Source organism: Chenopodium quinoa, unplaced genomic scaffold, assembly GCF_001683475.1.
Source record: "Chenopodium quinoa cultivar QQ74 unplaced genomic scaffold, ASM168347v1, whole genome shotgun sequence".
Lineage (NCBI taxonomy): Eukaryota > Viridiplantae > Streptophyta > Magnoliopsida > Caryophyllales > Amaranthaceae > Chenopodium > Chenopodium quinoa.
This window is the reverse complement of record NW_018743791.1, coordinates 152,595-175,504: the sequence shown is the minus strand read 5'-3', so window position 1 is coordinate 175,504 and position 22,910 is coordinate 152,595. Positions and strand designations below refer to the sequence as shown.

At 36.6% G+C, this 22,910-nt stretch overlaps 3 protein-coding genes across 3 annotated transcripts; 2 read left to right on the top strand and 1 right to left on the bottom strand.

The window, feature by feature from the left end:
- Window positions 1-7,648: 7,648 nt before the first annotated feature.
- LOC110685090 lies at window positions 7,649-8,677 on the bottom strand. Its single transcript, XM_021861554.1, has one exon. It carries the CDS (start codon window positions 8,675-8,677, stop codon window positions 7,649-7,651), a length of 1,029 nt encoding a protein of 342 aa, XP_021717246.1.
- Window positions 8,678-16,524: 7,847 nt separating this feature from the next.
- On the top strand, window positions 16,525-18,417 carry LOC110684971 (CBL-interacting serine/threonine-protein kinase 25-like). Its single transcript, XM_021861417.1, has one exon. It carries the CDS (start codon window positions 16,827-16,829, stop codon window positions 18,165-18,167), a length of 1,341 nt encoding a protein of 446 aa, XP_021717109.1. The 5' UTR covers window positions 16,525-16,826; the 3' UTR covers window positions 18,168-18,417.
- A 1,659-nt stretch (window positions 18,418-20,076) lies between these two features.
- Window positions 20,077-22,305, top strand: LOC110685089. Its single transcript, XM_021861553.1, has 3 exons — window positions 20,077-21,315; window positions 21,421-21,573; window positions 22,234-22,305. The coding sequence occupies exons 1-3, from the start codon at window positions 20,077-20,079 to the stop codon at window positions 22,303-22,305; spliced, it is 1,464 nt and encodes a 487-aa protein (XP_021717245.1).
- The last annotated feature ends 605 nt before the right edge of the window (window positions 22,306-22,910 follow it).

Below are 22,910 nucleotides of genomic sequence, written 5' to 3'. Positions count from 1 at the left end.
TTATCCACGATTTTTAAGGAATTTTGGACGATCTAGGGTCCGGTGTTGAAAAGTCTTGTAATATTAGGGGATACATCTAGAGGTCATATAATGTCGTTTGGAAGCATATATGACTAATATGTGTTTTCATAATAAACGTCTGTGGTAGCCTTGAGGTAACGAAATCGATGCAATTTGTAAACATGTAAATTTACAGATTAAAGGCAAATTGGATAGTTCTACCCACCCAATTGGACTCTCGGGGGTATCAGGGACCATGGTAAACATCTCGACAATTTTTATTTACAGGCGAAAAAAATTAAAAAAATTTCAAAATTGAAGGCTATTATCCACGCTTTTTGAGTAATTTTGGATGATTTAGGGTCCGGTGTCAAAAAAGTCATGTGTTCCTAGGGGATACATCTCTAGGTCATATAATGTCATTTAAAAGCATATATGACCATTATATGTTGTCATAAACGTCCATGGTAGGCTTGAGTTAACAAAATCGGTGCAAGTTGTAAACTGGTAAATTGATTGTTTAAAGGCGAATTTGATGGTTCTGCCCACCCAATTGTACTTCCGGAGGGCATTTAGGACCATGATAAACATCTCGGCAATTTTTATTTCTGGACGAAGAAAAGTTTAAAAATTCCAAATTTGAAGACTATTATTCACACTTTTTGGGGATTTTGGAGGATTCGGGGTTTGGTGTCAAAAAGTCATGTGATCTTAGAGGATACATCTCTAGGTCATATAATATCGTTTTGAAACATATATGACCATTATATGTTGTCATAAACGTCCGTGGTAGCCTTGAGTTAACGAAATCGGTGCAATTAATAAACAACTAAATTTACCGTTTAAAAGGCGAATTTGATGGTTCCACCCAACCAATTGGACTCCCGGAGGGCATCAGGGACCATGGTAATCGTCTCGACAATTTTTATGTCCGAGCAAAAAAAGTCAAAAAATTCCAAAATTGAAGGCTATTATCGACGCTTTTTGTGAAATTTTGGAGGATTCAGAATCATGTGTTGAAAAGTCATGTGATCATAGAGGCTACATCTCAGGATCATATAATGTCATTTGGAAGCATATATAACCATTATATGTTGTCATAAACGTCCGTGGTAGCCTTGAGTTAACGAAATCGGTGCAAGTTGTAAACAGGTAAATTTACCATTTAAAGGCAAATTGGATGGTTCGACCCACTCAATTGGTTTCCCAGAGGGTATCAGGGACCATGATAATCATCTCGACAATTTTTATATCCGTGTGAAAAAAAGTCCAAAAATTCCAAAATTTTTATATCCACACTTTTTGAGGAATTTTTGAGTATTCGAGGTCCGGTATAGAAAATTCTTTTTATCCTAGGGGATACATCTTGGGGTCATATAATGTCTTTTGGAGCATATTTTACCATTATATGTTGTCATAAACGTCCGTGGTTGGCTTGAGTTAACGAAATCGGTGCAAGTTGTAAATTGTTAAATTGACCGTTTACAGGAAAATTGGATGGTTCCACCAACTCAATTGGACTCCTAGAGGATATTAGGGACCATGGTAAAAATCTTGGTATTTTTTTTTCCGGGCAAAAAAAGTCAAAAGATCCCTAAATTGAAGGCTACTACTATACCACGCTTTTTGAGAAATTTATTTGGACGATTCGAGATCCGGTGTTGAAAAGTCTTGTGATCCTAGGGGATACATCTCGGGGGTCATATAATGTCTTTTGGAAGCATAAATGAGCATTAAATGTTTTCATAAACGTCCGTAGTAGGCTTGAGTTAACGAAATCAATGCAAATTGTAAATAGGTAAATTGACGGTTTAAAGGCAAATTGGATGGTTTCACCCACCCAATTTGACTCTCGGAGGGTATCAAGACCATGTTAAACATTTCGGCAATTTTTACTTCCAAGCGAAAAAAGTTAAAAAAATTTCCAAAATTAAAGGTAATCCACATTTTTTGAGAAATTTTGGAGGATTCGGGGTCCGGTGTCAAAAAGTCTTGTGATCCTAGGGAATACATCTCGGGGTTATAAAATGTCGTTTGGAAGCATTATATGTTGTCATAAACGTCTGTGGTAGGCTTGAGTTAATGAAATCGGTGCAATGGTGTAAACAGGTAAATTAACCGTTTAAAGGCAAATTTGATGGTTCTATCCACCCAATTGGACTCCCGGAGGGTATCAGAAACCATGGTAAACATCTTGGGAAATTTCCTTGGGAGATTGGTTTACAAAAAATATCAAGGACAAATCTCCATCATGTCCTGATAGTTGGCCGACTTATTTTGGGACTACGTTATGGTGGATTTGGCGTTGGAGGGGTTGTTATGTTTTCAATAAACAAGCTGAAATTCCAATTGATATTCTCCCTTTCCTTCAAATGAGATTCGATGAAGCAAGGAGAAGCTTTGATGAGCATAGTGATGATAGCCATATCACCTCTTACAAGAAGCAGAGCATCGATGTTGCGTGGCGTGCTGTAGATGTTGGCTGGTATACATTGAATTGTGATGGGGCTGCAAAAGGGAAGTCCAAGTGTGGCAGGGGGAGGTGGTATAATTTGTGACCATCTAGGACACTTTGTGACATCATTTCACGCAAATTTTGGGCGCTGTAATGCATTTATAGTTGAGATAATGGCAGTTGCGTGTGGCATTAAGTTAGCTCGTAGCCTACAGATTAATCAATTGGAGATTCTATTAGATAATAATCTTGCGTGTATTCAGATTTTATAGAAAAGTGAAGCAGGAAGGGGTAAATGCGCTCATGAGATTTGTCTCAACAAGATCAGAGAAGATAGCTGGAAGATCAAGGTTGCACACATCTATAGGGAAAGAAATCACGCGGCGAATTAGTTAGCCAACCGCAGAGTCATTCACGACACAAAATTTATTCTAATTCGTTCGGTTCCGGTAGAGCTTAGTAGTATTTTAGCGGAGGATGCTAGGGGAGTAGCCTTACCCACCTGGTCCCTCCTTAGTTTTTGTTTAGTTTGTTTTGTTTTTGTTTGGTGTTTTGCTTGTTTTATTTTCGTTTGTTCTTCTTTTTCTTGAAACTAGGGCAGCCAATGCGCGTAGTGTGGCCAGCCCTTTCGGCTTAATTTTCCTTGGCTTGTGTTTGAACTTAACATGCATGGAGTTAATTACATAATTGAATTAACTATGCTCAAAAGTTAACAAATAGGTTTGATCCAGTTGGCGTAGGTTCAACCTAGTTTGTGTGGGGTCCACTTAGTTGGCGTTGGTTCAACCTAGTTGGCGTAGAATAATCACTACGCCATCGGTTGAACACCACGCCAACTGCTTGAACACTACTCCTACATGGTTGAACACCATGCCAACTGCTAAAGCCCTATGCAAACAGGGTTGAACACCACGTCAGTTCAGAGTAAGATTTAGTTGGGTTTATTAGAACAAGTATACTCAGAGTCGAAGATACTGTTGGCGCTACCAACTAATAAGTTTTGGGTCGATTTAATGGGGTCGTGGGTAAAGTTCAATATTGTTGGTGTGGTGTTCAACCCAGTTAGCGTAGACAATCCCAGTTGTCGTAGGTTGGCGTAGAGTCTTTCAAAATGGCATAGGTTCAACCTAATTGGCATAGGGTCCACTTAGTTGGCATTGGTTCAACCTAGTTGGCGTAGGATTAGTCTCAATACAACTCCAACCGCTAGAACGCTACGCTAACGGGGTTGAACACCACGCCAACTGCTAAAACCTACGCCAAGTGGGTTGAACACAATGACAACTGCTAGAAAACCCACACCAAAATGGTTGACCCATGCCATCGGGATTTACCCGACACCAACTCAGTTAAACCTACGCCGAAATGGCTTTAACCCACGCCAACTCGGTTAAACCAACAACAATTGCTAAAACACCTACGCCAAAATGGCTTTAACCCACGCCAACATGAGTTTAACCTACGCCAATTTATTAGTTATACATTTCTTTCTCACTAAGTTAGAGGAGCATAAGAGCATACTTCTTCATTAGTTTAGTCTAGGCAGCATCAAATTCCCTCCCTGGCTCCACTTAGCTGCAGTAGAATGACGTAGAGTCTATACAAATGGCGTAGGTTCCTCCTAGTTGGCGTTGGGTGCACTTAGTTGGCATTGGTTCAACCTAGTTGGCGTGGCATAAGTCCCAGCTTAGGTCAACACCCAGTTGGCGTGGGGTTTAACATAATTGGCAACTGTAAGGACACTACGCGACCTGGATTACACTACAAAAAAACAGCAAAATTGCGAGGGAAAATTCCGTCGCAAATTATATTTTGCGAGGGAAAATTCCGTCGCAAATATGTAAATTACGACGAAATATTCCGTCGCAAATTGTATTTCCAGCCCAAAACAAATTTTTGTAATTTTCTGCATTTTCAAACCTGAATTTTTTTAATGATAAATCGACAAAAAAAAAACTAAATATTTAGTCCTAAAATTGTTGTTTTAAAAAAATTAATTACCGACCTACAAAATTAGGGTTATGTACATATATATATAATAATAATTATGTCCTAGTACAAAAGATAGTCCACATTTTGGTATCTATACCAAACAAAAGCTAGGTTAGAGTGATTCTATGCTAGACTAAAGCTAAGCTACGCAATCGCCTGGAAACCCTGGCCTGCTCCACCACCACCCGGGTCGTTCCTAGGGTCTCGATGCTGAGGATGAATGGTGGAACATGAGTCGTTGTTGTTGAGACGACTCATCATCTCATCGAAACTCTCCTTGTATCTCCTCTCCATTTCAGGCATTCGAGATTCCATTTGAGTTTGGAGAGTTTGCATCCTGTGTTCCATCTGGTCTTGCATTTGAGAAATGACAGACGGCGTGTATTGGTGTGAAGAACGGGAACCTCGACCCTGTTTGCCATAGTAGAGCTCTGCACTTTGGCCAAGTCCCTTCACACGCCCCTTCTTATTGCGCCCACCCACCGACTCCCAGTACAACTCATTGGGACTCTTCTGAATCCCCTGACTCCTTGTTTTTTCGAGCTTCTTATGGTAGGTGTCCTACAAAATATTGAAGATAAAAAAAAATATTGTTAAAAAAACAACCAACAATATGGAGTTATATCGCATACTTTTAGGTGCCTAAGGATAGAAATTAAGAAAATTAAGCACATAAGTCAATTTTCAACCCTCACTCATCTAAAATCATCAAAATTTGGGCTATATCGCTAAAACCATGCCTATTTTCTATGTTTTCAAGCAAATGTAAGGTTTCTTTCTTCTAACATTCCAATATCAATTGCTTTTAAGTGCTTAAGGATAGAAATTAAGAGAAAAAAGCACATATGTCAAATATCGACCCTAACTCATCCAAAATCATCCAAATTTGGCCTATATGGCTAAAACCATGCCTATTTTCTAGGTTTTCAAGCAAATGTAAGGTTTCTTTCTTCTAACATTCCAATATCAATTGATTTTAAGTGCCTAAGGATATAAATTAAGAGAAATAAGCACATATGTCAAATATCGACCCTCACTCATCCAAAATCACCCAAATTTGGCCTATATGGCTAAAACCATGCCTATTTTCTAGGTTTTCAAGCAAATGTAAGGTTTCTTTCTTCTAACATTCCAATATCAATTGCTTTTAAGTGCCTAAGGATAGAAATTAAGAGAAATAAGCACATATGTCAAATATCGACCCTCACTCATCCAAAATCATCCAAATTTGGCCTATATGGCTAAAACCATGCCTATTTTCTAGGTTTTCAAGCAAATGTAAGGTTTCTTTCTTCTAACATTCCAATATCAATTGCTTTTAAGTGCCTAAGGATAGAAATTAAGAGAAATAAGCACATATGTCAAATATCGACCCTCACTCATCCAAAATCATCCATGACATCTTGTGATGAAACCAATCAAGGAATTCACTTTCGCATTTCTCCATGACATCTTCTCAACGCAAATAAGTTCGAGTACTAAGAATGTAGTCCTCAAAGTGCCTAATAGATTAATGACACATGGTTAATCATTGCAGCAATTATATTAAATTTAAGGGATTTTTAAATGTTTATCGTAAACATATATACCTTTCGTATTCACCAAGAATGCCGGTATTTCTTAAAACGAACAAATGAGCACGTTTGCGTTCCTTGTCATCTAAATACCGAGTTTTACCCAAATTTGACACACGACCCTTATCCACCGTGAACAGCTCTGGGATTTCATCGTTGTCAGCCGGGGATTCCACATCAACATTCACATTTCGACCTAGATCTCGTGTTTTTGTGTCAACTGAGGGCTGAAAGTAATTGGAGCAGAAGTTTGATATCTCTTCAGTGAGATAAGCGTTGCATATGGAACCTTCAACACGAGCCTTATTACCAATTTTTCGTTTCAGGTAATTGAGGAACCTGTAATTATGTTTATGTAGCCGTAGAAGTATAAGTAACGGAAATCAATGAAAGAGATGAAAGTAAGAGTTGAGAAAGGACCTTTGATTTACCTTTCGAAAGGATACATCCACCGATATTGAACAGGTCCACATAACTTGCCCTCATATGGCAAATGAATTGGTAAATGCTCCATGGAGTTGAAGAAAGATGGGGGGAAAACCTTCTCAAGCTTGCACAGGATCTCAGCTATGTTTTTTTCCAATCGCTCCATGTCGCTAACTGTAATTGTGTAGCAACATAAATCACGAAATAATTGGCTTATCTCTGTAATTGCATTCCATATATGGGTAGGGAGAAATTCTCTCAAAGTAGTGGGCAACAACCTATCCATGAACACGTGACAATCATGACTTTTCATTCCATGTAACTTACCTGATTGCAAATCAACGCATCGGCTCAAATTGGAAGCGTAACCATCAGGAAACCGCAGCTGTTTGACCCACTCACACAAAACCTTTCTCTGAGCCTTGTCAAGAGAAAATGGAGCCTTTGGCATGAATTCTTTTCCTCTATCATCCTCTTGAAGATGTAGCTGGGGCCGTTTACAGTATTTAGCAATGTCATTCCGAGCTGATGGGCTGTCAGAAGATTGCTTTTTCACGTCCATTATAGTGTGAATCAACTGATCAAAAAAGTTTTTTTCAACGTGCATGACATCTAAGTTGTGACGAACAAGCAGATGTTTCCAATATGGAAGGTCCCATAGAGTGCTTTGCTTGAACCACCCTTTTTTTACATTCTTGAGACGTTTCAGTGCCTCGGGGCCATCTGTTGCTCTCGGGAGGTTTTTCACACATTCCCAAAGTTCCTCTCCTGACATGATGTGAGGTGGTGAACCTTTTTCGACTTTGTTTTTACACAATGCATTTTTACTATTTCGAAAAGGATGATTTGTCGGAAGGAATTGAGGATGGCAGTCAAACCAAGAAACCTTACCACCATTTTCGAGCCAAAATGCTTTGCTTTTCTCCATGCAATATGGACAAGCCTTCTTACCGGCTGTGGTCCAACCAGATAACATACCATAAGCCGGGAAGTCACTAACGGTCCATAGGATGGCTGCTCAAAGATTGAAATTTTGTTTTCTCGAAATATCGTAAGTATTTGCCCCAACTTCCCACAACTGTTTCAACTCGTGTATGAGCGGCTGCATGTAAACATCCAAGTTGCCCTTAGGGTTTTTAGGACCCGAAACGAGTAATGAAGAAACATGAACTGTCTTTTCATACACATTGACGGAGGCAAGTTATACTGGGGTCAAAATGACAGGCCAACATGAATATTGTCCCCCAAACTGACCATGTGGAGCAAATCCATCCGTACATAGGCCAAGTCGAACATTACGAGGTTCAGAGGCAAACTCAGGAAAGCAACTATCTAGGTGTTTCCACGCTTCACTATCGCTAGGGTGTGCCAATGTGCCTTGAACTCGAGGATTTTTAGCATGCCATGTCATTTCCTCAGAAATGTTTTTAGTTGCAAAAAGCCTTTGCAACCTAGGTGTGATAGGGAAATAAAATAGAACATTCAAAGGCACTAAGCTACCTTTAGAAGTCTTCTTGTATCGGTCGCTGCCACACACCCTACATGTAGATAATTGAGTATCATCTTTCCAAAACAACATACATCCTTTCGGGCATGCATGAATCTTTTCATGGGGCAGATCTAACCCCTTAACAATTTTCTTGACCTCATAGAATGTCTCGGCCATGTGGTTGTTGTTAGGAATCGCTTCATTAACCAAAGAAGCAAATCCATCAACACATCTGTGCGGCAAATTATACTCACACTTTAGGCTAGTGATTCTAGAAGCCATCTCTAACACAGACAATGAACTCCCTTCGTATAACGGTTGTTCAGAAGCCCTTAACAAATCAAAAAATGGCTTGGCTTGTGCATTAGGCTCCTCCTCTAATGAAACAGGTGGCTCTTCGGAATGGCCTTGATCTTGAGACTGACCAAAGGCATCCAAAACCATTTCACGATATTCATTTGACTCCCTTCTACGAGTTCCTGGAAACCCTTCCCCATGACACATCCACTCGTAGTAATTAGGTAAAAAACCGCTGCGATACAAATGAAGTTTGACCGTATCTGGATCCCAGAGACGTTTGTTTTTGCATTTAAAACATGGACACCTAAATTCATTCGGGTTGCTACTCTCGGGATGATCTTCCACATATTTAAGGAATTCATCTACCCCCTTCAAGAACTCAGGATTAATAGAATTCCCAACCTTCCTTTCGTACATCCAGCTACGTTCTTTTCGTTTCATGATTACAAGTTCTACACAACTAACACATATGCCATTAATCACATTAGTCATAAAGCACAATATATATTCATCATAGATCAAACTGTTATGGAAATGCAAATGAGAAGAGAAATGATTTCCAAGGGTCCTTATCACTCCAACCTAACCCATCCTTGTACGTTCAATCTCATTAGTGAATGTATGCCAGAATTTCAATTCTATGGAAAATCCGGCAGCATTTCCCTACAGTTCCCCGAGTACACAATATAGGCGATTAGAAACACCTATATATGTACCTAGAGAACATTGTAGAGAAATGACAAGCAAGGATCTTCCTTAGAATTAAAACAAAGGAATACATTCACCACCTAAGTGAGAATAAACGTACAAGGACAGTCCCAACCCGGGACTATTCAAGACATACTCCTAATGTGTATGTCTTGAACGGGTATCTAGGCATATGATTATGCAAATGATTTTTTTAAAGATATATATACTTAACTAACATACATAATATTAAACAAATATATCAAGATTAAACTAAACAAGAGAAACAAATCATAACACCATACTATTAATATAAACCAAATCAAACCAAACCAAAGTAAACTAATATATCATATTAAACTAAACCAAACCAAACTACCGTTTTATATATTAAATTAAACTAACATAATTCTAAAAAAACTAAACTAAATTAAGATACTTTATATTAACATAATTCTAAAAAAATTAAACTAAAACACATTGTAATGTAACTAACCTTTAGATCTGCACTTCTTTTTAACAATTAAACCAACAAAATTGTACAAATCCTACAAAAAAATAAAAATAAATAAAATAAGTAAGGGTTTATAAGTAAACAAAATTAAATTGAAAAAAAGGGGGGAAGCAAAGGACAATTACTGAATTTTCAGCCAATATCAATGTAGGTGCTTCAGTCACGGCGAGGGGAAGGAGGAGCGGCGCAAAGGCTGCGTTGTGGTGGTTAAAGGTTAGCCGGTGGTGGTTTTTTTGCAAAATTAAAAAAAAAAACCAAAACTTAGAGGGCAACACTTACCTAGACGCGGCAGTTGCGTCACCGGAAACAACCACAGCCGTCAATCGGCGGAAACACTTCCTCGAAAGCTCTCTCTTCCTCCTTCTCTTTCTCTTTCTCTTTCTCATTCTTCTCTCTCTTTCTTTCACCCTTCTTTCTCTGTTTCGTTCTCGGCGGCGGGTTTGGGTGGACGGCAGGCGTTAACGTCGCCGGTCACCGTTGCTCGAGATAACGCGCCGCCCTCTTTCTCTCTCTCCTTCTCTTTTTCTCTCTCCTTCTCTTTCTCTCTCTCCTTCTCTTTTTCTCTCTCCTTCTCTTTCTCTCTCTGCTGCTTCAATTGCTCTTTCCCCCTTTTTTTTAGGTCGAGCCAGATTTTTGATTTAAAAAAAAAACGCATAACTTGCGACGGAAATAAATTCCGTCGTAAACATAAATTCCCGACGGAATATTATGTTGTAAATTAATTTACGACGGAATATTCCGTCGGAAATTTATTTTTATGACAGAATTTATTTCCGTCGGAAAATTTACGACGGATACAGCCTCGTAACTCAACTTTTCCGTCGCTAAATAGCGACGAAACATATTCCGTCGAAAAATGTGAAATTTGCGACGGAAAACGGGGTTCGTCGCAACAATTCCGTCGCTATTTAGCCTATTTCTAGTAGTGTTAACCTACGCCAACCCGGATTGAACACCACGCCATTTGTTAGAACTTTATCAACTCTACGCCAAATGGGTTAAACACCACGCCAACTGCTAAAACACCACAACACCTACGCAAAATTGGTTTCACCTACTCTAAGTACACCGCACACCAACTAGGTTGACCCAACGCCAACAGGTAGACGTTGTTGAACTAACTCGTAATCTTAACTATCCTTATTGTAATTAATACTATTAATACTATGATAATATTGTTAGTAATAAAAGCAAGAGCACTAGCCATTTATTGAATAATAGTACGCTTTTGTGTAGATGAGGCTCTATCCCAAAATTATATGGCAATTGGAGGTAAGAATAGTTTCTTAGCATTATAAAAGGTTAAACACTCCCTTTTTTTTTCAATGTATGTGATGTTTGAGAAGTTTACACTTCAACGTCCCCTCCACATAAAAAGGTTCCTTCCCATGAAAATGTAGTAAGCGTTTTTTACTACGTTTAGTGTTAGGGATGACAATAGGTCGGATTTGGACTGGGTTCGGATAGACCTGAATCCAAATCTGTTTTTGTATCTAAGATCATGATCCATCACGTTTGGAAAATGGAGACAACGGATCCGGGTCCAAAACAAGTCTAATATATTTTGCCTAATTTTTTGCATTAAATGTAATGTTTGGGTCAAAAACTGCATTTCAAACTTCATCGGAGATTATTAAATTCAACCTAAATTAAAGTTATACCATTAATCTAAAAATACAAAGTAACCAACTGATACACTTATACTTTAAAATAAAAATTATAAGCAACGAAAAAAGTACGATGTTACAAATAAGCAAGCGAAAAAACAATGATGATAAATACAATATGAACATCAATAAAGTACTTCCTCCGTTTTCTTTTAGATGCAACACACACTTTTTCACGGTATTAAAGAAATGTGGGGTTCACATGATATAATACACTTTAAAATGGGATGAGTATTTGTTAGGAGTGTAATTTAGTGGGTCATGTGCTTTAAATAAGGGGAAATAGTATAATTTTTCTCTTAAGTAACTTTCCTTTTATATTGTGATGCAAGTATTGTGACATTTCCTTTTTAGAAAAGTATTGCAAGTAAAAAAAAAACGGAGGAAGTATGATTTAGGAGTCAGACCCGAATTCAAATCCCTTTTTCTAATAGAAACTGGATTCAACGGTCCAAATTTTGAAGACCCTTCACAAATCTGGATCTACAGATTCGGGTAGAATACAAATCCACTGTTATCCCTGTACGGATGAATCGGATAATAATGGTTGCTAGATATAAGCCGTAGTTGATAAGAGTGGATAGCTAAATTATTGATAGTTTGTTCAGGACTTCAGGGTACTCATCACGTGGCCTTTGTCCGCATATGAATTAGACTCCTTGTGCATTTGAGGCATGGCTATTGGCTAGTACAATAATCCTATTTTAAAGTTTATCAAGTAATCTTAATCAATTGTTTCCTCAAAAAAAAAAAAAAGAAAAAAAAAATCCTAATCAATTACTGTGCATTTGAGGCGTGGCTTAACACAGTACAATAATCACATTTTAAAGTTTATCAAGTAATCTTAATCAATTTCTTAAAAATAAATAAGTAATCAATTTAAAATAAATAAATAAAAAATCTTAATCAATTACTCAATATGTTTAAAACATTCTTAATCAAATTTTGATTTACAACAAGATTAATAAAAATAAATAAATACAATCTTACTTATATAACCAAAACTACATTAGAGGTATAACTATATCAACTTTGATAGTTATCTTTATGTGGTATAATCTTTTATATGTGGCTAGTAACATAGTAGCCGGGGTTTACTTATTTAGCGGTTATTTGATCGGTCAGAGACTCATGGATTACTTATTTAGGAGGTTACTCTCACAGAGGAAATACTCTCACATAGGTTAGTTTAATATTTCAATATTCACTTTCCTCCAACTATCATACTTTTATTTTTCCTACAACCCCACTTTCTTTGTATTACACAAAGTATTATGTTTTACTATTTCTCCTAAAACTCCGCACTTGTAGAATTAGAGCAAGTAATAAAATACGGAGAGAGTACTCAATTGTATTCTTTAAATAATAACTAGATTGTCATAGTTAATCATCAATCAATAACAATATACTAAAAGACACACCAGCAATGACACGTGTCATCTTCTAGTGTGTCCTTAATATATTTTTTAAATTAAAAAAATAAAAAATAAAACTTTTAAAAATTGATAGATTATATACGCAAAATATTTACTTCCAAAATTTAGGGAAAAAAATCGTAGAATAATATATTTATAAACATAAATATATAACCATATCGATCTTTGTATAAAAAAATTCATATATTAGTAATTACTTTTTAATGTATAATGATCATTTATAGTAAAAAAAAATCATAAATATATATTTTTCAACTTGGTGAATGAAAAATTATCATATTTAAAATATAAATAAATTGACATCAAGGTTCAAAATAGAAGGAAGCAATATAATATGTATTCAAAAAAGATAAAAAAAAATAAATAAATAAAATAATAAGTAGTTTGATTTGAGATTTAAAAGAAAAAATAAATAAATTAATACTCCATGAAAAAAATTGAAAAATCGTGTATGACACGGATCTAACCTAGTTATTTCCCAAAAATAGGTTTTCATAGTTAATTAAGATAGTTAACCATTAATCTATTTGACTATTTCACATAGCCTACGTTAATTTTTACTATGCAAGGTAAATCTAAAGTTAATTTTGACTTATTTAATGATTATATAAGCAATAGTAATCCAAATGAACAAAATATTCCACTGAGTGTACCTTGCACAATTTTAATCAGATTGGTCCGTTGGTGCATGTATATAATTAAGAATCTCAAGGATGATTAGAGAATGTATGTTATCATACTAGAAGACAAAGTACAAATTAAAGTCAATAATATTTCGACATTGAATATGCCGTATCCCATACATAGTAATTTCTTTGTCCTTATTTATTTGCCCCATTCTAATTTTGTGGGTTAATTTTTATAAACTCTTGTGATAAAATTATCACAAATACATACTCCATAGAATAATAAAATCATGGGATTAATTTGTAATTATTTCAAATATATTATTAATAATTTTGTGAAAAATCAATTGAGGCAAACAAATATAGTTCGATTAGAAATATTGTAAAATAGATAAAATATCGTTTCCTCCGTGTTTTTTTTTTTTTTTTTTTTTTTTTTTTTTTTGCTTGACTTGTTTTTATTATCACATAACTTTAATTAACTATTAATAACTTTAATTCTTTATAAGTAAAAATTATAAAAGCTATATATTGTGATGACACTTATTTAAACGATTATAATAAAATCCCACATAAACATGTATTTTTTTACATATAATAAGACAGTCAAAGATGGAGTGGTGAATATTTTAAAAGTCAAAAACGGATCAAGTAAAAAAGAATAAAAAAATTAATATGAGTACTTCTTATAACTCCAGCTGTTTTTAAATACTTGCTTCATTTCTCCATGCGTGGAGTTTAAGAGAAATTGGAGAAAACATTGAAATATGGAGGTAATGGGGTATGTAGAAATTTTTTAAAAAAAATTGTAAAAAGCAAAAATAGTTGGGAGAATTGGATGAGAGAGAATATAAAATTAATAAAATATGAAAAGTGTAAAAGCTTTTTAAAAATTACTTATTCCACTAGTTGAGATAATTAAATTGTAAAAGCTTTTTAAATAAAGAAATGGAATAAGTATTTAATAATGTCCGAAAATGAAAAGTGGAACAGATATTTAAAACAGAGGGAATTCGATAGGAAAAATTGATAGGAATACTATGACATTCGTTCGGTCCGCCCTAAATAAAATCATCTTTTGATAATCCCCCAATAAAACGACCTTTGCACATGATCTTCCAAAAATTGGATAAAAAACCGGTAATTTGTTTAGTAGGTTAAAGATGGACACGTGTCATATTATGATTGGATAGATTTTTTTTATTTAATTTGAACATACTTCCTCCGTTTTTTTATTATTGCACCATAGAGGTTGGGTACAAATATTTTGGTAGTGGAAAAAAGTAAGAGAAAGAAAGGTAATAATACAAAATTGCCCAAGTGACATATTGAAAAATTAAAAAGTAAGTATGAAAGAGGAAATTGAGATAATTAAATTGTAAAAGCTTTTTAAATAAAGAAATGGAATAAATATTTAAAAATGTCCGAAAATGAAAAGTGGAACAAATATTTAAAACAGAGGGAATTCGATAGAAAAAATTGACAGGAATACTATGACATTTGTTCGGTCCGCCCTAAATAAAATCATCTTTTGATAATCCCCCAATAAAACGACCTTTGCACATGATCTTCCAAAAATTGGATAAAAAACCGGTAATTTGTTTAGTAGGTTAAAGATGGACACGTGTCATATTATGATTGGATAGATTTTTTTTATTTAATTTGAACATACTTCCTCCGTTTTTTTATTATTGCACCATAGGGGTTGGGTTCAAACATTTTGGTAGTGGAAAAAAATAAGAGAAAGAAAGGTGATAATACAAAATTGCCCAAGTGACATATTGATAAATTAAAAAGTAAGTATGAAAGAGGAAATTGCGCAATATTTGTGAAAATTCCTAAAAAGGCAAGTGGTGCAATAATAAAAGAACGGAGGAAGTATTTTTTTAAAAAAAAAATAATTAATTTTAAATAATTAATTTTAAGAAAATTTAATGAAAAAAAATCCCCTCCAACCACCGTCCCCTCCAAAATACGGCAGTAACTTCGCAGCCCACTAGCCAAACACCCACCAATTCAACAACCACCAAACACCCAAAATTTGCCACCTCTTTCTACATTGTAGCCCAGACCCGCCAGACCACCAAGCCACCGCTGACAGCTCAAACCCAAGCAGCAGATTCACGGGAATGAGGGTTTTGTTTTGTTTATATATATATATATATAAATCAAAAATTTTTTTTATTAAATCAATTTTTTAAAAATAAGAAAATTGAAAAAAAAAAAAACTAACAAATTACAAAGTGACACTGTAGGCACGAAAAATTTATATTAGTGGCACGTTGGATATTATGTTAGTCAAAGATCAAATTATTGACTTATTGATTATTTGACATTTAATTGATGTAAATTAATTTGGGTGAACAAATTTAATTAGCCCATTTTAATTTAGTTCATATGATTGTCAAGCCCAATATCCAATACACATCAAACCCTAACCCTAGGGTGTCTCACTCTATAAATAGAGGCTCTCTATTTCATTTGAAAGGGAGGAAAAACCTAGAGAGAGAAAAACCTAGAGAGAAAACAAAGAGCTTCAAAATAAAAACACCCTCGACGGCAAGATAGAGATCAAGCTCATCGGCCCTCAATCAACAATTCAAGTCAAAGGTCTACATCAAGTCTACATCAAATATCTTCGATAGAGATCAAGCCTCGTCGGCCCTCAATCAAGAGCCTAAGTCAAAGTTCTGCATCAATCGTCTTCGATCGAGATCAAGCCTTGACAACCCTCGTTTGTAAATCAAGTCAATACGTGAATTACGTCGAAATCAAAGTGGAGATCGAATCAGAGGACAAAATTAGAGATTGTACCCTAAATTATCAAATTAATGAAATTAAATACTTTGTTGCATTTGTTTTGAATCCATATTTTGCAGATTTGAAATTTGTGTTTACAGACACATGTCATGCTAACCCATCAAACAGGTTACCAACCAGTTTTATCCTATTTTTAGAAGATCGTGTGCAAAGATCGTTTTTATTGGGGGATTATCAAAAGGTGGTTTTATTTATAACGGAACGGGCAAATGTCATAATATTCTTGTCAATTTTTCCAATTCTAAGTATCAAGCTTCAAAGTCTCCAATATGATGGAACAATTGAGATGGGGCCATGAACTAAATTAAACAAACTACTTTTTTTTGAGGAAAAAATTAAACAAACAACTAATATTATGGGGGACGCTCCAAAGTATCCCAAAAGTCTCTACCATTATAATTGTACTACATACAAAAACAGGGGGTCCCACCTTCACACTAGGGTGCCAAGCCAGAACCACAAGTGACGGCATTCGGGCCCCACCAAATAATAACCTTAAAATATTATAAAACGTCCAAATTATAATTCTACGGCCTTGATATTATTTCAATGTGCTCCTTGCCCCTAGCTTGCTTCATTCTCAAATCAACTGGCTACACTTTCCAATAATCCCATTACATAAATCAATAATTATGTCTTCTTCAAATAATCACATAACATGTATTATTAGTCCACTCTCTGGTTACAAAACCTCAATCATTCACTAATGTTCCTTGTTAGTCAATCCTTAATTTCACTCCCTAACCATTGGAATCCTCTACTAAATCACACCATATTTATCTGGAAAGTAAGTTAAGTTTCATTTTTCCCACCAAACTTGAGACCTTTGTATTCTATGTCATGGACCAACACATAGATGAACATGACGAGTGTGAGAGCAAAACACCTACTAGGAACATAATTTTCGGAAAGTACGAGGTTGGAAGGGTCCTAGGCCAAGGCACTTTTGCCAAGGTCTACTATGGAAGAAATGACGCGAGCAATGAAAACGTGGCAATTAAAGTGATGAGCAAAGAAGAGGTGAGAAAAGCAGGGATGGTGGAAGCAATCGAGAGAGAAATATCGGTAATGAGATTGGTTCGGCACCCTAATGTGGTCGGCCTTAAGGAAGTCCTAGCTACCAAGGGAAGAATATATTTCATCATGGAATATGTGAAGGGAGGTGAACTATTCTCCAAAATAGCCAAGGGAAGACTCAAGGAGGAATATGCAAGAAAGTATTTCCAACAACTTATTAGCGCCATCGATTATTGCCATAGTCGCGGGGTGTCACACCGCGATCTCAAGCCAGAAAACCTTCTCCTAGACGAGAATGAAAACCTTAAGGTTACCGATTTCGGGCTGTCGGCTTTGCCGGAGCACCTCAGGCAGGATGGCCTGCTGCACACCCAATGTGGGACTCCCGCCTATGTTGCCCCGGAAGTGTTAAGGAAAAAAGGTTATGATGGAGCAAAGGCGGACATTTGGTCTTGCGGAGTAATATTGTTTGCTCTACTTTCAGGGTATTTACCATTTCAGGATGTTAACTTGATGAAGATGTATCGGAAGATATTCAAGGGTGAATACGAGTTTCCTCCTTGGTTCCCTCCTGATGCGAAGCGCCTTGTTTCGAAGCTGTTAGTTGTTGATCCTAATCGAAGGCTTTCTATTCAGGGGATCATGAGGCAACCTTGGTTTCGAAAGGATCCTCTGTCATCTTCTCTGGCTCAACCCCTCCAAGTCCCCGAACATCAGCAGCTAGTAAAGGAGCCTAAAGTGGCATCACCGCGGTTTTTCAACGCTTTCGAGTTCATATCATCGATGTCATCAGGGTTCGATCTGTCCAGCTTATTCGAAAGTAAGAAGAAATCGGGGTCTATGTTCACATCCAAGTGCTCTGCCTCGGCAATAATGGCAAAGTTTAAAGGGCTGGCTATGGCTAAGAAAATGAATGTTGAAGTGAGTTGGAAGGAGTCCAAAGTGAAGATGCAGGGGAGGGAAGAGGGGAGAAAAGGGAGGTTGCAAATGACGGCGGAGGTGTTCGAGGTGGCGGCGGAGGTGACGGTGGTAGAGTTGTCAAAGTGTTCAGGGGATACACTTGAGTATGTCAAGTTTTGTGAAGAGGATGTAAGGCCTGCTTTGAAAGATATTGTGTGGAGTTGGCAAGGGGAAACCCACTGCCAACTTAACTGTAATTCATAATTCTATTTTCTATTTTCTATTTTAGGCTAGGTCGCTGTAATTTTTAAGATTCTTCACTTGTTTATGATTGGGGTCTCATGTTTTTTTTTTTTTTTTTTGTAACATATGAAATCCTATCTACTTGGTATCATGAATCATGATTGATCTACAGCTAGAATGTAGTGTAATTTAGATCATATTCATGTAAGACCTCCCAAAATATTGTAATGTCTTCTTAAATCATGCATATAATTATTATGTTTTATCCCTATCTTCAGCTAATTCATTGAACAAGTTAAATATCTGGTTAGTAATAAATTCATCATTATCATTGTCACTAATTACTCATTAAATGTAAGTCATATAATGTCAGATTATTGGATGATTTTATACTAATACTCCGTAGTAGTTACAGAGTATTCAACAATGGGAAGCTGTGACAAGACATATATAGGAGAAAGGTTTGTTCACCTTCAGTTTCGTATTTTCTGTGGGCGATTGCAAACTTATGATGTTAACATTATATCTCTCATTTTTAATTTATTAATTATTTAGAGTACACAAATATCTTTGCGCACTTAATCTGTTCCAATTACTTACCGACATAACCGATTGCCCTTTTTTTAGGGAAACCATAGTAAAGTGTTAAAAACCAGTATATGTTTCATACTTAGAATCATCATATATTCTTTTTAGATCTTCTTTATTTTATTTTTAAATAACTTTCTGCCCAGCTCTTACTAGGCAGTTTAGCAAGAAAATGCCAAACTAACAATAATTCAATTTTTATATTTTAATACTCCGTAATATATTAAAGGGAGTATATTAGTATTTGTATACTGTTTCTAATTCACATTACTTGTAATTACCGGAAATAGCAATTTTATTCAAGGTTAATAGAATCCAAGGGCCTACTTCCACACTCTTGGTGAGCATTAGGATTCAATTCACGACTTTTTGTCATAGGAAACTGAAAATATATTGTTGGAAATTTTAGCATTATCTTGGTGAACGAAGTCCATCAAAATGATATTGAAAGGTAAGAGTAACAAACTCAATAAATATATTTATTTACAGTATCAGTTGTGTTGGAGGTCTTTTATTGTGAATAAATATTACTGTTAAATTGTCTTATATGTATATTCTATTTAGTGATTAATGTTATGAAGTATATCTGAAACATTATCTTTACCGTCATGTAATTATAGCATTGTTGGGTAATTACTAATTGGAGCACAAAGCCCATCAAGGATAAGATAAATTGGCAGAATGTGAAAGTCCAAACAATAAGTAGGGATTGACGTGTGTGTGCTGGAGAGTGCTCAATGGAAGTTACACACGTGACACGTCCAATTCAGTTCCAGTTACTTCGTGGTCCATAAAATCCATCATTGGAACTTCAGAAAAATATGATACCCAAATTACAAGATTATAAGAGACGTGACTTATATGAAAGGTCCCTTTTCTTTCAATGCTTTCTTAGTTTAATGTTTTATGTTTTTCTTGCTTTGGGTAGAATTCAGGCTTGCCTATTTTGCTCCACTTGGCCACCTGTTTCTCTCCTTTGCTTTCAAACTGTTATTGACAAATTAGGGAGAAGAGAGAATGAATAGCTTTTACATTGCTTGATCATTATTTATCAATAGATTGAGTATTTATACAAAACTATTAGGAAAGATATGATATATTATTTTATTACAATATATATTTTCTTATAGTTTATCTTAGGGAAAGATAATTAGTTTCCTAAATTAGATAAGTTTTGGTTTCCTTGTTACTCAAGAAGAGATCTTGTATAAATATGGAGGTTGGTGGAATATTATGATCAAGATATACAATTCTAAATTCTTCTAATTCTCTTAATATTATCACGGTATCGGAGCTAAGGTTCCTTCAATAAACAAATCTTGAATTTTTTTTTTAATTCACCATGGATGACACTCCACCTCCACCTCCACCAAAAATCGAGACTAATTCTCCCTTCTACCTCGGACCCCAAGACCGTCCGGGTGACTTCATAACCTCCCAAAGACTTAAACTTGATAATTACAATGAATGGTCACATGCAATTTTTATAGCATTGTCATCGAGGCGTAAATTTGGTTTTCTCGATGGCACCATAACAAGCTATGCTCCCCCCTGCACTAAAGATGATTGGATCACGATACACTGTATGCTCGTATCGTGGCTTATGAACACTATTGCCCCAGAGGTCCGTTCAATGCTCTCGTACTACGACAATGCTAAGAAGTTATGGGACGATTTGCAAGAACGATTTGGCCTTGTGAATGGCCCTCGTATTCAACAATTAAAATCGGAAATCAGTCGATGTGAACAGCCCAAATCAATGTCAGTTGCGGTTTATTACAGCAAGTTATCGGTCTTATGGGATGAGCTAGATAAACATGAGCCATTGATAGGTTGCAAGTGCGGCAAGTGTATGTGTGATGTGGGGAAGCAGCACGCTGCTAGACGTGATGGTGATCGTCTACAACAATTTTTGCTTGGGCTAAATTCTTATTTCTATGCCGCACTACGCTCCACTCTCCTCTCTCAAGACCCTTTACCCTCCTTGAATCGAGCATATCAAACCATTGCTCAAGAGGAGCGTGTGCGAGGCATTGCTAGCCATAAAGAAGAACCTCCCGAAGCGGTTAGCTTTGCGGTTCGAATGGAGAACAACTCCAAGCCTCGTCTTTCCCGTGCCGAGAGAGCAGCTTTAGAGTGCACACATTGCCACAAAAAGGGTCATGATGCTACCACTTGCTTCGACAAACATGGCGTCCCCTCTTGGTACATCGAGAAATATGGCTCGAAAGAAAATAATAGGGGGGCTGGACGAGGCAGAGGTGCGCCACTCAAGGCCAACGCCACCCCTGCCCCTGCAGCAGCCAGCACGGCCCCTGCCACCATGGCTGCCCCGAATCTCACCCCTGAACAGTGGCACGCTCTCATGGCTGTTTTGGGTAATTCATCCCCAATAACCAACCGTGTGAATGGTAAGTGGATCGTGGATACCGGTTGCTCCCATCATGTAACCGGCGATCTTTCTTGCTTGGTTGAAGTTCATGATGTCCCGTCTTGCAACGTTGGTCTTTCGGATGGCCAAAGTGTTGTGGCCATGAAAGAAGGAGTTGTAAATTTGACAGACAAAATCACTCTTTATAATGTTCTTTTTGTCCCAAAATTAAATTGTAACTTGATTTCGGTTTCACAATTATGCTCTACGAACAATTGTGAAGTCATAACTAACTCTATCACTTGTACTATACAGGACCAACGCACGAGGGAGGTGATTGGCACGGGTGATCTAAGAGATGGACTATACTATTTTCGAGAGGAGGCATCCATAGCGGTCGTTTCTATTGAAGACTCATCCAACTTGAAACTTTGGCATAAAAGATTGGGGCACCCTTCCGAGAAAGTTGTAAAACTCCTACCTTTTCTTCGTACTTCTAGAGGTCATTTAAATAAAGATTGTGAAGTGTGTCTTCGTTCTAAACACACTAGAGACAAATTTCCTTTAAGTGATAATAAAGCTTCTCGTATTTTTGAAATAGTTCATTGTGATTTATGGGGGCCATACAACGAACCCTCCTCTTGTGGTGCTCACTATTTTTTGACTTTGGTGGATGATTATTCTCGCGCAGTTTGGATATATTTATTGATTGATAAAACTGAGGTGTTTAAGATGTTTATGTCTTTTATAGCCATGATTGATAGACAATTTTCTCAGAAAATAAAAATAGTACGCAGTGATAATGGTACCGAATTTTTTTCTTTGAAAATTTATTTTTTGGCTCAAGGAATTATTTTTCAGACCTCTTGTGTGGGTACTCCTCAACAAAACGGGAGGGTTGAGAGAAAACACCAACATATCCTTAATGTTGCTCGTGCCCTTCGATTTCAGGGGGGGTTACCAATCTATTTTTAGGGAGAATGTGCCCTTGTTGCGGCTCATCTGATAAATAGGACACCTTCAATACTTCTTAATAATAAAACCCCTTATGAGTTGTTATTTGGTACCCCACCTTCGTTTAGTGAGTTACGTGTGTTTGGGTCTTTGTGCTTTGCTCATAATCAAAAGGTAAAAGGTGACAAATTTGCAAGTCGTAGTCGTAAATGTGTCTTTGTTGGTTATCCTTTTGGGAAGAAATGATGGTATTTATATGATCTAGATAAAAAGGTTTTTTTTACCTCACGAGATGTTCGATTTTTTGAGGATGTGTATCCCTAATTGGATGTTGAGAGTACCAACATTGATATTTCAAAACCAAATTTTGAGTCAAGTATTGATATGGGAGGTGACTTGGTTTTCCCATATAATCCCGAGGAGAGTTGCATCACTCTCGAGGTTCTCACTCAGCAGCGACCGGCTGTGGTTAGTGCGCCAACACCACAGTCGGCCAAGGCCCTTGCGCAAGAGCAGCCGCATATGGCAACCACGGACCCCGATGATATGGGTCGTGGGCATCGACAGAAATTTGCTAATAGCAAATACAAGGATTTTGTCACTCATACTCAGATTTCTCGAAATAGTCCATCTTCTTCACCTGATCCAACCTTCCCACCTCCCTCAGGTATGTCGTATCCTATAGCACATTATGTTAGTTGTGATATGTTTTCTGCAAAACATCGAAATTTTGTTGCAGCAATAACAACAGGTAGAGAGCCTCGTTCCTTCAAAAAGGCAATGCAAGATGAAGATTGGAAATTAGCAATGACTGCAGAAATGCGTGCTCTTGAAAATAATGGTACGTGGAC